This window comes from Magallana gigas, chromosome 2 (genome assembly GCF_963853765.1).
Source record: "Magallana gigas chromosome 2, xbMagGiga1.1, whole genome shotgun sequence".
Lineage (NCBI taxonomy): Eukaryota > Metazoa > Mollusca > Bivalvia > Ostreida > Ostreidae > Magallana > Magallana gigas.
Genome location: NC_088854.1, coordinates 58,298,429 through 58,313,651, shown reverse-complemented (window position 1 = coordinate 58,313,651; position 15,223 = coordinate 58,298,429). Strand labels below are relative to the sequence as shown.

General features: G+C 36.6%; 1 protein-coding gene across 4 annotated transcripts in view; it reads left to right on the top strand.

Annotated features, from left to right (window-relative positions):
• LOC105327340 (fibrocystin-L) overlaps positions 1–15,223 on the top strand; it is a 43,819-nt gene that overhangs the window by 3,694 nt on the left and 24,902 nt on the right. For 3 of the 4 annotated variants that reach the window (XM_066077487.1, XM_066077488.1, XM_011427760.4), the window contains exons 2-28: positions 5,523–5,594; positions 5,741–5,882; positions 6,041–6,137; positions 6,288–6,345; positions 6,472–6,565; positions 6,944–7,000; positions 7,198–7,271; positions 7,832–7,874; positions 7,993–8,063; positions 8,314–8,514; positions 8,782–9,050; positions 9,269–9,357; positions 9,511–9,670; positions 9,784–9,913; positions 10,101–10,244; positions 10,503–10,663; positions 10,896–11,123; positions 11,266–11,396; positions 11,520–11,689; positions 11,847–12,001; positions 12,111–12,264; positions 12,389–12,543; positions 12,709–12,831; positions 12,949–13,054; positions 13,288–13,545; positions 14,734–14,855; positions 14,998–15,133. In XM_066077487.1, the coding sequence (XP_065933559.1) occupies positions 5,523–5,594; positions 5,741–5,882; positions 6,041–6,137; positions 6,288–6,345; positions 6,472–6,565; positions 6,944–7,000; positions 7,198–7,271; positions 7,832–7,874; positions 7,993–8,063; positions 8,314–8,514; positions 8,782–9,050; positions 9,269–9,357; positions 9,511–9,670; positions 9,784–9,913; positions 10,101–10,244; positions 10,503–10,663; positions 10,896–11,123; positions 11,266–11,396; positions 11,520–11,689; positions 11,847–12,001; positions 12,111–12,264; positions 12,389–12,543; positions 12,709–12,831; positions 12,949–13,054; positions 13,288–13,545; positions 14,734–14,855; positions 14,998–15,133 (3,600 nt within the window). Of the gene's footprint in view, positions 1–601; positions 732–5,522; positions 5,595–5,740; positions 5,883–6,040; positions 6,138–6,287; positions 6,346–6,471; positions 6,566–6,943; positions 7,001–7,197; positions 7,272–7,831; positions 7,875–7,992; positions 8,064–8,313; positions 8,515–8,781; positions 9,051–9,268; positions 9,358–9,510; positions 9,671–9,783; positions 9,914–10,100; positions 10,245–10,502; positions 10,664–10,895; positions 11,124–11,265; positions 11,397–11,519; positions 11,690–11,846; positions 12,002–12,110; positions 12,265–12,388; positions 12,544–12,708; positions 12,832–12,948; positions 13,055–13,287; positions 13,546–14,733; positions 14,856–14,997; positions 15,134–15,223 lie in introns of those variants that run through there. The other variant, XM_011427761.4, reaches the window with a different exon arrangement.

The following is a 15,223-nucleotide window of genomic DNA, read 5'->3' as shown; positions in this document are numbered from 1 at the left end:
CTTAAGCGATACCTGGGCAAAAATGGTTTTAATAAAATAAAAATCGTTTGACAGACTTTCATTAAAATGTTTCCTTATGTAAATCTTTACATTCGCCAAGTTGAAGGAGTTGTTTTACTAAAGATTATATTAATTTTTGGCTTTTTTACGTATTGTTTGCTGTGACCTAGAAAAGTAAAAGAGGGCTTTAGGAAAACGGTGACGTATATTTACCCAATCAACACTTAGGTAACAATTCCTCTTTAGGATCCATGAGAGAGAGAGAGAGAGAGAGAGAGAGAGAGAGAGAGAGAGAGAGAGAGAGAGAGAGTTAACCTGACGATAAAAACGGTTAAAACCAAAATCAAAAGTCCTCGGAAATGCAAAAATATTTGCGATTGACCAAAAGGTACACAACAAATCACGTTTTGTTTTAAAATCGAGACAAAATCTTTATGCAGGTTAAAATTTAAATCGCAAGTACTTTTAACGATATTTTACGGCAAATTATCAAATTAAAAACTTTCAATAAATGCGAACTGCCACATGTTTGGATAAGCCAATCACTTTTAGCCAATCGGATCAAGGCGTGAGGAACGGGTCTTTTTTTATTTCCTTCGGGGTATCTTATAATTAATTCACTCCGTTTATTCGGTGGTCACTCTGGTATCTGACAGTGAACAGAATGCGCCACCGGTCAGGCCCTACCCTCGGGGCCCTTGTCGTCTTGCTCTCGGGGACAGTACTAAGCTGTGAGTCATATTATCGCTAATTTTGAATTTTCATTAACCTTTTTCGTGGTTTTTTGATTGTTTTTTTTCTGACAAGATTTAGCAAAAGGACATAAGTTGTAAGATGAATTATCGATATTTGAAAATACGCAAAAATGTTTAGTCATGGTAAAGTTTTAATTTTTATGAGAAATTTCGCTTTCGGGTCATTAACTGCGATAATGCTCGCATCAGTTTCATTGTTTGAAAGATTTTATTGCAAGTTAATGACGAGCGTTTTAGCTATCTTTCTCATTTGATAGCGACTAAAAAGTTAAATAAAAAATTAATGTGCTGAACATCTTGTTTATATTTAAATGTAAATTTCCCAATACCAATTTTCTGCGTCGGACAGTAAAAGTGATTTCGTGTAATTTGGATAAAAATCTTTAAGTGTTTATTGCGAAAAAAGTTTTTTAATTTGGAATTATAGAAAACATTTGATTTGATGTATATCTAATTATAAGATCTTAGTAGTACCACAGTAAAAAATGAAGAAAAAAAAATCTTTTAAAAATATGAAAATTAACAATAATCACAACATCTAATAAACTTGCATACAAAACGATATCTACATTGTATAATCTCTTAATAGCCTTTAAATTATTTGTATTTTCTTTATTTTCGAATATGCAAAATCATATAAAAGAATTTGAAATCTACTCAATTACATTTAATCTTTGTCATAGGATAACGTCACTGTCAATTCTTTAAAAAATGATTTCCGCTTATTCTATTTTGAAATTATTTAATCATTACATTCACTTTTAAAACATTAAATGAATTATATCATAGCTATTCCAAACGGATCGTAAATCTGAGAGAGAGAGAGAGAGAGAGAGAGAGAGAGAGAGAGAGAGAGAGAGAGAGAGAGAGAGAGAGAGCGCGGTCGGTCAGTCATATGTTTTTTTAAATATAAAACATGCGATGTAGTTACTTTCCAAATATTAGCGGATCTTTACCATAATTTATCAGGGAGACAACAATACCCATCTGTACCTGGTTATCCATATGCATTAAACATTTATAACCTGACCTTGAGAATAATATATGTACCTTAAAAGTTAAACTTCAATGTTAAGAATAAAACAGCTGAGTTAAACCTTTAAACGTTTTTAGCGTTTGATTTATTTGCACATTTTCTATTACTTCTTTGTGTTCACAGAATAACTGCAGGGGTCCATGAGAATAGAATACATGTTTATTTTATTTAAAAAAACCCTGTTTTTAATGTTTTTGCCGATAATTACCAGTCTTATGATAATGCTCAGCACGGGACAAATATTGATTTGTCATACATTTGAGGAATAACAAACTAATCTTTTATTTCTTAGCTACTTGTGAATCTCATACTTCAAATGTGTTCATATATTCAATTACTTTATGCCCCTTATCATACTTGGCCTTATGAAATACATTGTCCGATCGCAAACAGGTCGCTTCTTTGTTCGATTCAACAAAACTGCCGAAACTAAGTCATTTCTTGATCAATCGCCTTTTCATTGATATTTTCTACTGTATATTTAGTTAGACTGGTATTATTTCATTTTTAACTACTAAAATGTTTCCCGCGGGTCATTTATCAAAAAGACGTTTCATTATCTGTGTGTCCTTTTACTCGTTGATTATTCTGTCGCGTCTCTGCTGATTTTGAATGTGTAAAAATGCTGTGGAATTGAATCAACATAAGGGTAAAATGGGTATCATGTATGTTTATATTTAGAGAGACAAAGCAAAATAGAAAATACATGTAAACGAATATGTTACGCACCGTTACAACGCACGGTCAGCACGAGAGCGAACCAAGTATCCGTGGCTGGAGACAATGTTTGAAGAAGCGCGTATTCACCTGGATATAATTAATTATCTTCAAATGCATAAAATAATTCTATATTTCATTAAATTTGGAATATACTACTTCGATTGATAATGAATTTCTAAGAAAACTGAAACGCAAAGGTTTAAAACTTGTTTCCAAATCCCTTTAGAAGTCAATACAATGTTGTTTTAATTAAAGACTTAGCATCAATTGCACATAGTTTCTGAAGTTTAGTGCATGTATGCGTGTGCGTTAACTGCTATGAGTTCTATTTTGACAGCATTTGTATTAATTTCAGGCAAACGTGGATATGCTCTTAACATAATGAATTCCTTATGATACATATATATTATACTGACAGGTCACCAATTGGTTCGTCAACTGTCTAATTCCTTCTTCTTAATGATACAAAAAATGCTAATTGGAGCAAAGAGCTCTGATTTATTTCTAACGATATCAAATTACAAAGTGTCCCAAAAAACGCTAACCATTGTACAAGCTCCGCTGCGCTGATTCAATGAAATTAAGAGGCTTGATAAGGTAATCGTGAAGGGTTGCGACCCATCAATCAAAGTCCTGAAAGGCCCCGAGGAGACTTTGAAAAAGAGGAGAGAATCGGGTGAAGATAATGATCGATGCTGTCAACGTACATGCACTTAGCTAAAGGAAAGGGATACCAACTTTGATTTGCCATCTTTTATTTGGATCATCAAAATGTCATTTCTAGTACGGTGTTTACATTTTTTATGAATAAACATTATGTTCAGTCTGACGCATAATAATTTAATAGGGTATGAAAAAGTAAAAAAAAAATGATGATGATTTTGCGCATGCAAGTCAATTCTGATCATAGGTCACATATCATATCAAAGATTTGTAAGTGTCAATCAGAAATTTCAAGAGCCGAGTGATATTGATTTGACAAATCTAAAGAGCCGGGGCCTTGTTAGCTCCTTTCAATATTGAGCTGAAAGAAAGATTATCGTGCATGTTGAATAATAAGAATTCCTTTGTTCGCTGCGCTGTATAACCCCGTGTTCCATATCCTAACACACGGGAGGGAATCGATAATGAACGGAACAAGAGGGGATCCGGAATCTACCAACACACTAATTTATTGATATTAAATGCTTCTCTTGTAGAAACGTTGTCTCTTCTCGTGATTTTCAATAAAAATTATCAGATGTTCAAAAGAAAGCTGTCAATGCTAGAATATTTCTATTTACCGAGAGATATAAGATATGGAATCACTTCTCGTAAACCCTAAACAACTGCTTACTTTAATAGATAAGTCCTACTATTTAGGAATGAATTTGATGTGGTCCATTTTTTTAACGGCCTAATGACAGCTCCCCGCCATTTTCAACGAGAATATTTGGGTCTTGTTGTCATGACAGTGTCAATAAGATAAACTTAATTTATAAAATGATACACGGGGACGTCCAAAGAAATTATCTTATTGCATAACAAATATACAAAAGGTTAAATGTGCACGTGAACCTAACCTTTACTTTGATAAAGTTCGTCTTTTTGTATAACTTCTATCAAATTTGATAACAAAATATAAATGTAATCATTCCGAAGACGCGCCCATGCAGTCAGCACGTGGGTTCGTTTGTTCTAAGTTAATTTGTATCAGTGTCAAATGTCAGCGAAAAGTAAGGCAAATAGATCCTGCAATTGTCACAATTTACGTAGAACCGTTATTGTGTACCCTAATGCAATAGTTCTCGAATGAAGAAATTAAAGGATGTTTACCGACACCGAGTGAACCTATTGACTGTTTGGGTTAAAAGTTTTACCAACAAACTTTAAAATGGAATATAAATATATCAGATCCAAATTAAAGCATTGTGTTAATTAAAATGTAAACAGAGGCACGTCGCCACCGAATTGTAGATTTATAAAAGTTATTGAATTAAATTAACTTTACCCCTTTATTGTGGCTGAATTCTATGTGTTCTGTATTTCAACCTTTCCTTTTAAAATATCAACAAAACAGATGCGGTACAAATTATTAACATACTTCCTTCATTTTCAATCTAACAACGCAATAAATTTCTATTACATTGTAAGAAAATTAAAAAAAAAAATCGAGGCCGTATTTCCAACAGCTTATAATCATCACTCAAAATCTAATCGGGGACAAATCGGTGCTTTATGCAGATAAAGAATCTACTCGAAATGTCTGTTATCGCCTTGTTGAAAGTATTTTGTGGAGAGCTCCCTTTCTTTTTATGCACAATATAATCAATTAAATGGCGGAATATTAGAGACCAGATTGTTACGTACTGTCGGCGAAGTGCCTCGTTTCAATCGTACAATCAAATATTACGATTTCGATTAAAGTGTTTGATTAAAATGAAACGGTGTACATGTCTCGTTCTCCGGTCGACTTTTCATTAACTTAACATAGGGTCGGAAAGGGGTCAAGTTTATTCTAAAAGCTTTACATGATCCTCAAATTACACTTTGTAGACTTACATAAAAGAGCCTTTAAAACGTAACATTTATATCAAATGGAGAAGAAATCGAGTTCATTGCTCACGGCATAGAAATGTCTGGAGGGCTCGAAGCAGGACAGGCGCGCATGCACCACACTACGTGAAGCTCGACATTTCTTCAATTTTAAAATACAATAGCCTTGAAAGGATATGGTGCAGAAAAAGAAATATAATAGGCGCGTTTTTCACGTGTATGTCTACGTGATTTTAATTGATTTTTGCGGGTTAAAATTCAATGTTTCATTCATTTTCATTAAATCATATAAAAAAGGACAATCGTGCTCAAATATATTTAAAAAACAAATTAAGGTACAAAATATATGATACAAAAAAAAAAAACCCCGAAAAAAAGCAAACCCAAAACAACCCCCCCCCAAAAAAAAACCCCATCAAAACAATCACAACTATATCTTTCAGCTTGTGATATTTATTGCATGTTTTTCTTTGTAGCTGAGGTGACGCGTATCGATCCCTTTTTCGGGAGTACAAATGGAGGAACCAGAGTAACTATATATGGAAGCGGTAATAAACATTTTGTTTTTAGCTAAAAATAAACTTGTTCAGTTAAAGGTAAAATGTGTTTCCAATTTTGAAAATCTATGATAAAAAAATTGTAATAAAAAGAAAAAAAATGTAATTACAAACGAAGTTCAATCCTTTTTTGGCAGGATTTGCTGCAAACCAGTTTAACTGGGGCAGTGGAAATGAGAACTTGGGAAACGAGGTAACCATTATATCTGGAACACAGTCATATAAGACGGAGATTCACAAAGATGGCTGCACAGAAGACCAGATTCAGTTCTACACTCCGTACGTATCATGGACAGAAGGGCTTTTTAATAATTATTTTTTTTTATTAAAAAATGGACCAAATTCACACTTGTGATGTTAAAAAAGTCCGATGTTGCCATTTCAAAATGGCATTAATTTTATTTACTATTTTAAATATACTTTGCAATATTTTCTAGACCCTTACCTGCAGGGAAATATGGATTCCAGGTCAAGGTTGACGGGAAAATAGTGACCAGCGTCTGTGCTGCAGATTCCTCGAAATGCGTCTTCGAGGTGAGATAAATTTAGTCGGGTTCGAGATACCACATATATTATGCGGGCTTTTTCGAACAGGGTATTGGTCTTTCTGGTTAATTAACGTTATCCTTATAGGATTGACAATTACTTTGATTATTGTATTGTATTGTTTTTCTTTGTCCACAGACTATCGCATGGGCAACGCCCACCGTGGAATCCGTCTACCCGAGATCTGGGACACCAGGTATTTTTATATTCTAAACGGTTTAATGGTTATTGGAAGTGTTATGTTAAAAATGTTGTTTATTAATTTCTTCTGTAAGGTGCATGTATCTGCAGTACATTAAATACATTCATCATTTTCCTCCAGGCACACTTCTGACGGTGAATGGTAGAATAATTACCACCAGATATGGCAGCAACATCGCCGAGAGTGACAATGGGAAAGAGGAGAAATTACTCAGGTAAGAACGTCATCCAATTCATCGAAAAAAAAAGAACTATATTTCATTAATCTGTTGACTTGAAACTATCATTAGTTATTTTCAGCTTCACAATTTCAATGATGGCAAATCAAAGTACAGTAAAACACGGTTATAGCGAACACACTTATAATGAATTGATGCTAACAGCGAAGTGATTTTCATTTCCTGAGACTTGATAACTTGTTGTAAACTTGACGGATAAAATGAATTATGCTTATAACAAAGTTAAATCGCCCGTCCCTGGCTCTTCGTTATAAGCTTGTTTTACTGTATCTAAATGAACAGATAAATATATGAAGTGTGACTGTGTGTGTTTGTGTCGGCTGTCACTTGATTGTTTGGGTTGTGTATTTTTAGGGTGTATGCCCCACAGGGATACCAGTGTGAAATGAAAGCACCAGGAAGTGATGAATTGTAAGTACCTGTACTAATACAGAGTTTGACAAGTCTTATACAAATCTCAGTGACGTTTGGGAGCTTTAACTATATCTCTATATGTATTATATTACAATTTGCAATTTGCGTTTGGATAGCTTGAATTCTATTTTACTGGCAACATACAAAATCTAATTTTGAGAATTGGTGATTCCTGAGATTTGTTCTTGTTTCAGCTATGGAATTGGTCTGAATAGTGAGACAAGTGTCAAAGGATACTTCACATGCAAGACCACTGGAACCTATGTCAGTAAGTTGACTACTATGTCTAATAGTCAACAACTTAACATGTCAGTTAGTTGACCACCATGTCAATTAGTCAACAACTATGTCAGTAATTGATCATCTATGTCAGTAAGTCTACTACTATGTCAGTAAGTTGAACACTATGTCAATAATTCAACAACAATGTCAGTAATTCAACATGCCAGTAAGTTTACTACTATGTCAGTAAGTTGACTTCTATGTCAATAAGTCAACATCTATGTCAGTAAGTCTAATACTATGTAAGTCATCCACTATATCATTAAGTCATCAGCTATGTCAATAAATCAGTGTCTACTAGTATTTCAATAAGTAAACCCCTATGTCAGTTATTCGACTCTATGTCAATAGTTGTTCACTGTGTAAGTATGTTCACCACATGGTCAGTAAGTTGATTACTATGTCAGGAAGTAGACAACTATGTCAGATGTCTTTGTATTAGTCTACACATGTACTGGTATAAAGGAAGTGTGTATATAAACTCAATAAAGATATGAAATTTTGCCAGACTGATAATTTATTAAACAAGCGTTCATTCTGTTTCAGCTAGTGCCAATATTAGTTTTATTGTGGAAGGGCAGTATGGAAGGTATGTATCACACTCCTCTAGAACATGTAGAAATTTACTTTTTTGGGGGGCATTTTGGCATAATCGTCTGTATTATTAAAAACTTGAAGAACGAAACTGATATATAAGTATTTTGTAGATCATTGCCGGTGAATGATGTTCTGAAATACAGTGGGAGCAATGCCATTCAGATGTTTCAGACATATGCAGGTATGTAGAAGGACCACAAACACTTTGTATGTCAGGTTGACTCCACTTGGTCAAGCCTAAATCAATTAGAAAAAGTGCGTTTACAACAACCATCTACTTCAGATTAAAATATATCTAGCAGATGCACAGCAACTGTGAGTTTCACTTGCTGACTGATGATAGTAATCTTTTGGTTTGTAATATAGAAGCCATTGTTGTAGATTTGATCTGTCACTGTGCTACTACTAGTATACAAGTTGTTCCATTGTAGTGATTTCCTCTGTGACACCCTCCTTCGGTAGTACCAGTGGAGGCACTAAGATTAAGCTGACTGGACAGTTTTTCAACAACACGGAGAAGCCATTGCGAGTGGAGGTCGGAGGCAAACCCTGTACCAACCTGAAGCTGGTGTCCGACACAGAAATGACCTGTGACACGCCCCCACAACCTGCCTCCCAGCCTTTCTACACAGGTCAGGGCTTCTATCGCAATCTTTTGATATATAATTTTTGTTGTCTAATAAGGAGTCCTAGCTGCGCATTGGAATAGACCCTGAATCCACTTCAATATATATTTGCTCATAATTTTGTCTTCATGATGTTTTCTAAAGCAGCTCTGTAAGTACAATGTATAGCACTTCTTTAAGACCATGAAATCAAACTCTTGAATATTCTACATTAAAATACCATTGTACTGGATGAGTACATCATTTTTTTGACAAGATATAGGTATTTTACAGGTAACAGAGGTCTGTTGTATGAAGCATGGACCAGCACCGCCAAGAACTACGGCACCATCGACGAGATTCTTACCCTGGACAGCTCGGCTGCCGATTACAACTCCACTATCATTGACGAGACCTACTTCTCTGATAGCTCCAACAAAAGCTTCGTGTCCCGCCTCAGCGGAATCTTCATTCCTTCCCATAATTCCTCCTACAGATTCTTCATTAAATGTGATGACTATGCAGTTCTTTATTTCAGTGAAACTGGCAACCCAGCAGATAAAGTAAGTGTTTTATTTTCACCAAATACCAGTAAATTAGAAATGAATGTTTGATGGTTATCTATGCATTCAGGATTTCGAGTAATACCATTCTGGATCTTATTGGACTAAGAATGCAATATGTTGCAGTTTAAAATAAATGGTGCTTTTTGTAATTGGATTTATTTTGAAGTAATGCTCAGTATTTAGATTTGAAATGCCTAAAATCTCTGTGATTTCAGCAAAAGATTGCAAACTGCTCAAAGTACTCCACCAGCTACACTCGAAGTGAGCAAGGATCAGCCCTGATGACTCTTACAGCGGGCAAAAAGTAAGTATATATACAGGAAAGATCTTTCCCCAGACAGTTGCTCAATTTATTTACACCAGACTTTCAGTAAAACTCCTTGTCCTATGTGCCTTGTGTTTCCACCTTGCTTTGCTGATCTAAGTATCACCTGACTTTTACCTTGCTGTGTTTTAGGTATTACCTGATGATTCTGCATGGTGAGCACCTTATGGGAGCCTTCGCCCAGGTAGGAGTGAAAATGTTCACCTCCCCCGTCACTAACGCCGAATGTGGATCAGCCAATCAGGAGAAGCAAACTGTGTCTGTATCGTCCACTGTTGTGGATGAAGTACAGGTAAATATTACGTCTTCACGTGTAGAGTTAGAAGTTTTAGGGATAATTTCTTTGTTTCTATTGATGACTTTACTTTGATCTTGGATTTACTCGATGGATTTGGTTTATTACAGACTGTGAGCTTATCAGGTTTCAACAGCCTGGATGAAACCTACACACCCGAGAAACAGACGGTGGTTGTGTCAAACATTGGAGGAAATGAACAGATCACATTCAGACTCGGGTTGTACGGCGTTTTCACAGGTACATGTAGCTATTGTGTCTCTGTCCAGTATATTACTTCATTACAAATAAATGAACATTCACAGGCAAGGATGATGCAAGATAAATAAGAATGTAATAAAATTGTACAAAAGAAAATGTATTGAGCATCAGGTAATGTTTTTAGATTTTTCAGCATGTTAAGATATATTTTTATTACTTTTGACAGGTCCCCTGAAGGCCTCCAGTGATGCCACCGCCATTGAAGCGGCCTTGAACCTTCTTCCTGTGATCGCCCCGGACACCGTCTCTATCAGCACCACGGCAGGTGCCACCAGTAACACATTCGTCATCACCTTCAACTCCGCCCTCGGTCAGTTTGATGTGAACATTTACTCTGTCAAAATAATGATAAACATTTGCTCTGTTGGTAAAAAATTAATGAATGTTAGCTCTGACGAAAGAATTTCCATTTTACAACCTGGGATTCAAAGACTTCAATTGATATCGTTGCACATGTTTATAGATCCAGTGCTATGAACCAAAACTTGAAAAAAATACTAATCACCAAACAAAACAAATTTAAGTACCCACAACTTCATTACGTATTTGATTTGTATATGTTCTGTAGGAGACATCCCACTGCTGGAGACCAAGATCGACGTAACAGGAAGTTCCTTAACTGTGACTGCCTCAGACAACCAGAATGGTGTCGCCGGAGGCAAGAACGTCCGCTTCAGCATGAACGGCAACATCTCCCCAGCTTTTACTTACGGAGGAAGTGCTGCTGATGTAATATTTAAATAAGAAAATTCAGTGTCTCGTAACGTCTTTGCTTATCAATGTTTTTAATTTTCATCTCTATCTAAAAAATGAACTTCGATTGCATTTTAGTGTTTTTAAAATTTTGAAGTTTAAATTAATATATTCTTAATTGTCATTTCTGTTGAGCCATTGATCAGTACTTTGAATCCTATTGGAGTATGTGATGCCTGTACTATACTTGTATTGATTTTCTGATCAGGTCAAGACAGCTGTGGAGGGTCTGTTTTCAGTGAGGTGTCCCTCAACATTTGTGGGTGGAGACAACAAATATTTCCAGGATTTTGAGAACCAGGCCGCAGTGAAAGCCATGGGAGAAATCATCAGTTATGTGACCCCATTCTGTGGGCGACACTCCATCAAAAACCCGAAATATGTGTATGAAGCCCCGGAAACTAAACTTGGAATTAGTCTCAGTCAATACGGTGTAGTAAGTAAAAGTCAACCATACCTTTGGCATTTTTGAGGATCTTTTTTTCTGTTGTTTTTTTCTGTTGCTTTGTTTCAAGATGTTTAGTTAAACTATAACTGTTAGGACTTGCATTTTCACCAGTTTAATTTTTCATTTTAAGGTGTGCTTCGCTTACTTGGGACCAATCAATCCAGTTCTTGGGGTCACTTACAAATTTTACGACAAGACGACCCTGACCACCAGTTCCGCTACCAACTACCTGACTATTGCTAATGCTGAGGCATCAACTACGTGAGTGTATAAACCACATATTCTGGCCGTTCTCAACAACAAGCGACAATTGTCAAAGAATGTAAGATTTTGTATCAGACTTGCTCAGTGGTTATTTATAATTACCTTTGTTTGATGATACAGGTGGAACTATGTCTGTGTGAATGTTGTGGATGAACTAAGCAAACTGAAGCCAGATGGCAGTTCATTTGAGGCTCGTAAACTGGTTGTTTACCGCAATAACTCCGCTGTGGACCCATTACTGGTGGACGCTGTCATTGTGGTTCGAAGCAGTCTCGCCACTGACACCAAAGGTACCCACATTCTAGATAAACCAATCATGTTTATACTTCAAATTATTTTGTTATTTCAATCTAATCACTGTAAGATGTAGATGAATACTAATAATATCAGAAATCAAAACAAAATGGAACATACAATGTGCATAGATGTGCATCTTGTTACCTACAGAGGGAATCCTGGGACAGAGGCTGGTTGGCTCCACCCCCGGGGGGTTCCCCATGAAGACCCTGAAGGTCGAAGACAATGCTGGTGTATACACCATAACCATGTCCCCCAACAACTGCAGCTACGAGATCCCCCTCCTTGGATTGGCCAATGCAAAGGTTAGAACAGCAACCAGTGTAACTGATCAAAAAAAGTGAAAAGAATATTGATTGTGAGTTGTCTGTACCTTTTAGAGTTCTTTAAAAAGCTGATATTAATATTTTCCAGGCATCCCAGTCAGATTTGGTGAAATCCACATCAGCCTCATTTTCAGCTACAACTAAAGCAGGAGGCACTGTTACCATGACAACCAGCCGAACTTCTGCAGCCTCTCCCCCTGTCACAGGCTCTGTGGGAGTCTCCTTTGAGGGGAAATCAGTGGGTAAGGACTTGTCCACTCATCCAACCACAACGATTTGAAGATCACCCTGAGTTTAATTGATCTGCAGATATGCAGTGGGTTTTTTTCTGAGAACTATGATTTTAATTTTTTTTTTTTTGGCCAGATATTCCTACAACGGCTGAGGAGAGGGAAGTAAAAGACTTACTGATGACTATTCCTAACATTGGCAACTTGTATGTGAAGAAGGAGGGAGACTGCGCCAAGTTTACCTGGCAGATTACCTGGCTCAGTAGGACTGGGGACCTTTCCGAGGCAACGGTAAGTACAGCACTAACACAGCAAGCTCTGGGGGTTCTCAAATTATCTGGCCCAGTAGGACTTGGGACCTTCCCGAGGCCACAGTGAGTACAGTTTTAACACAGCAAGCTATACTCAAAAGACTAATGAAGGATCAGATTCATCTGAAGTGTTCTTTCTTTTTAGGTGGACGGTTCCAAACTAAGTGGAATGTCACCGACAGCTTCCATCAAGACAGATGTAAATGGTGGACTGTGGTACGACCCCATTCCCGGTGACATGCTCAGGACTTACGAGACCACCCCCCAGGTATTTCATGTCTCTGAGTCTGGGTCTTAAATTTATGTATAAGGATATCTCTTAATGTAATGTATAAGAATCTCAGAGTTTGTGTTATGAATAGTCATGCTTTATTTCTCTTTTTAGGTCATTGCCTACGTCAATGATATTCCCACTCGTTGTGAGGGCTCCTGTGGATTTGAGTGGAAATCTACCAGTACCCCATCTGTCACAGCCATTTCTCCATCATCTGGTAAGTCATGCAGTTTTAAAACATGTAAGAGCAATTATATAAGCCCTTATTTCTGCATGATTCTTATAAAAAAATACTGTATACAACCTTATTCTCTCTGCAATTTTAGTTTTCTTCACTGAAAATTATTGAAATATTGTAGTGTTACTAGATAAAATGATATAGATCTCTGAAAATCATCTGCACCTAAAAGTTTCAATGAGTCAATGGCATGTTTTTATTTGATTTTGTAGGCTTCTCAGGCGCCCCCCTGACCATCACTGGAACCTCATTTGGGGCCACACCGGCTGATAACACAGTGACTATTGGAGGAGTGGACTGCCCCGTGACAACTGCCAGCTCCACCCAGCTGGTATGTACCCTGGGGGCGGGGACTGGGACCCATGATGTGGAGGTCAATGTAGCAGGAGTGGGTCTGGCCAGTGGTAGCCACACCTTCACATACAACACACAGATCACCAGCATCGCCCCCACCAGTGGGAGCTTGGCAGGTCTGTTGATCAAATTGGCTCTAAAGTTTTACAATACAGGGGTTACTACACTAAAATAGATATCTGTTACAATCTTACAAAGAATTTCATTACTTACTATTGCTACTTATTAGAATAAATAAAAGGTACCGTATAACGGGTATTTTTTACGTGCTGCTAATTTTTACTTATTTTTACGAGTTTTATAAATCCGTAAAAATTAAACTCGTAAATTTTCACAGAAGTAAAAAAACACGGCACGTAAATTTTGTACATCGTACGGGTTTGAGAGTAATGTTCATGAGCTTCAGCTCAGTCCCTGACGGCTGTACATGTAGGTATATTTGAGTGTTTTTGGTCACGTGGTGATAACAGTTCAGATCTTTCTATTCAGTCTTGAATATTTTTTAAAACTACTTATAGTGCCACGTTAGTAGCTAGATTTCAATCACTCAGTCAATAACTATCATAATGGCAGGGATACGAAGCTATTTTAAACCAGTGTCTACAATGCCAAATCCAAATGGATCGCTTAGTGAAAGTTAGGAAGTTATAACTGCTTTAAATAAATCGGTTTCCACAATTAATTCTTCACCAAGAACACCCAATAAAAACTTTGATTTTTGAGATGGAGTTGTCTCTATTGGTTGGGAGAGAAAGAAAAAGAGAGAGAGAAAAATGTTGAAATGGAGTTGTCTTCCTTTTTATCCCGGTAAATCGAACTGAGACGATCCGCGAGCACATGGTGTACATCAATGATGATACCCAGATTAATAGGAATAAGTAAACTGTATATCACATATGAAATAAAGGTAAATGAATAAACACAATCATAATAATTAAGGACTCGTTAACAGAAAAACGATTTTCTGATTTGTACGTGTATTAAATGTAAAGAAGTCACGGTGAAATTTTCCCCCTTTTACCACAGATGATTTTAATTTTTACGGACATGTCCAATTCGTAAAAAAATTAAGCGTAAAAATTCAAATCGCCCTATTTTAAGACAAATTCGTAAAAAATCACAGCAATAAAAATTACCCGTTATACGGTATCTGTTGACAGGTGGTACGTACTGAATGCCACCTGTGCAGTACAGGGATACAGATATATGAATGATAGTTGTAACAATCCAAAATATTTTCTTCCAAAAATTAGATACTTGTGATGTACATGTGACTCTTCTAATTCAGTGGATATTTGTTACAGGTGGTACCCTCCTGAAGGTTTCTGGGTCAGGATTCTCCCCCACAGCTGTGGTGACCATCAACTCTGACACCTGTACCAAGGTGACCGCCACAACCTCCGAGATTGTGTGTCTGACCCCATCTGTAAGTCATAATTTTAGCTGAAATTCTTGACACCAAAGTGAATTAATTAAGATGGGAGTAATGGAGTCATTAGATTTTTTTCTATTATGAAATATTAGTTTAAAAAAAATGATTCATACTTGTTTTACTTTTTCCTCTGTAGGCATCCACCCCAGGCAGTGCATCAGTGACCTTGACACAGACAGGAACCACCTTGACTGCCGCCCAGCAGTTCAATTATGATACGGCCCTGACAGCAAACATTGCTACAGTCTCTCCCACCAGCTCCAGTGTCACAGGTAAATTTAATGAAGATTTGTTGCTTAAACTGAGGTCACTCACTTTTTGTTTTTTTTTATTGAAGTAAATATAACATTTTACAGTAAGAG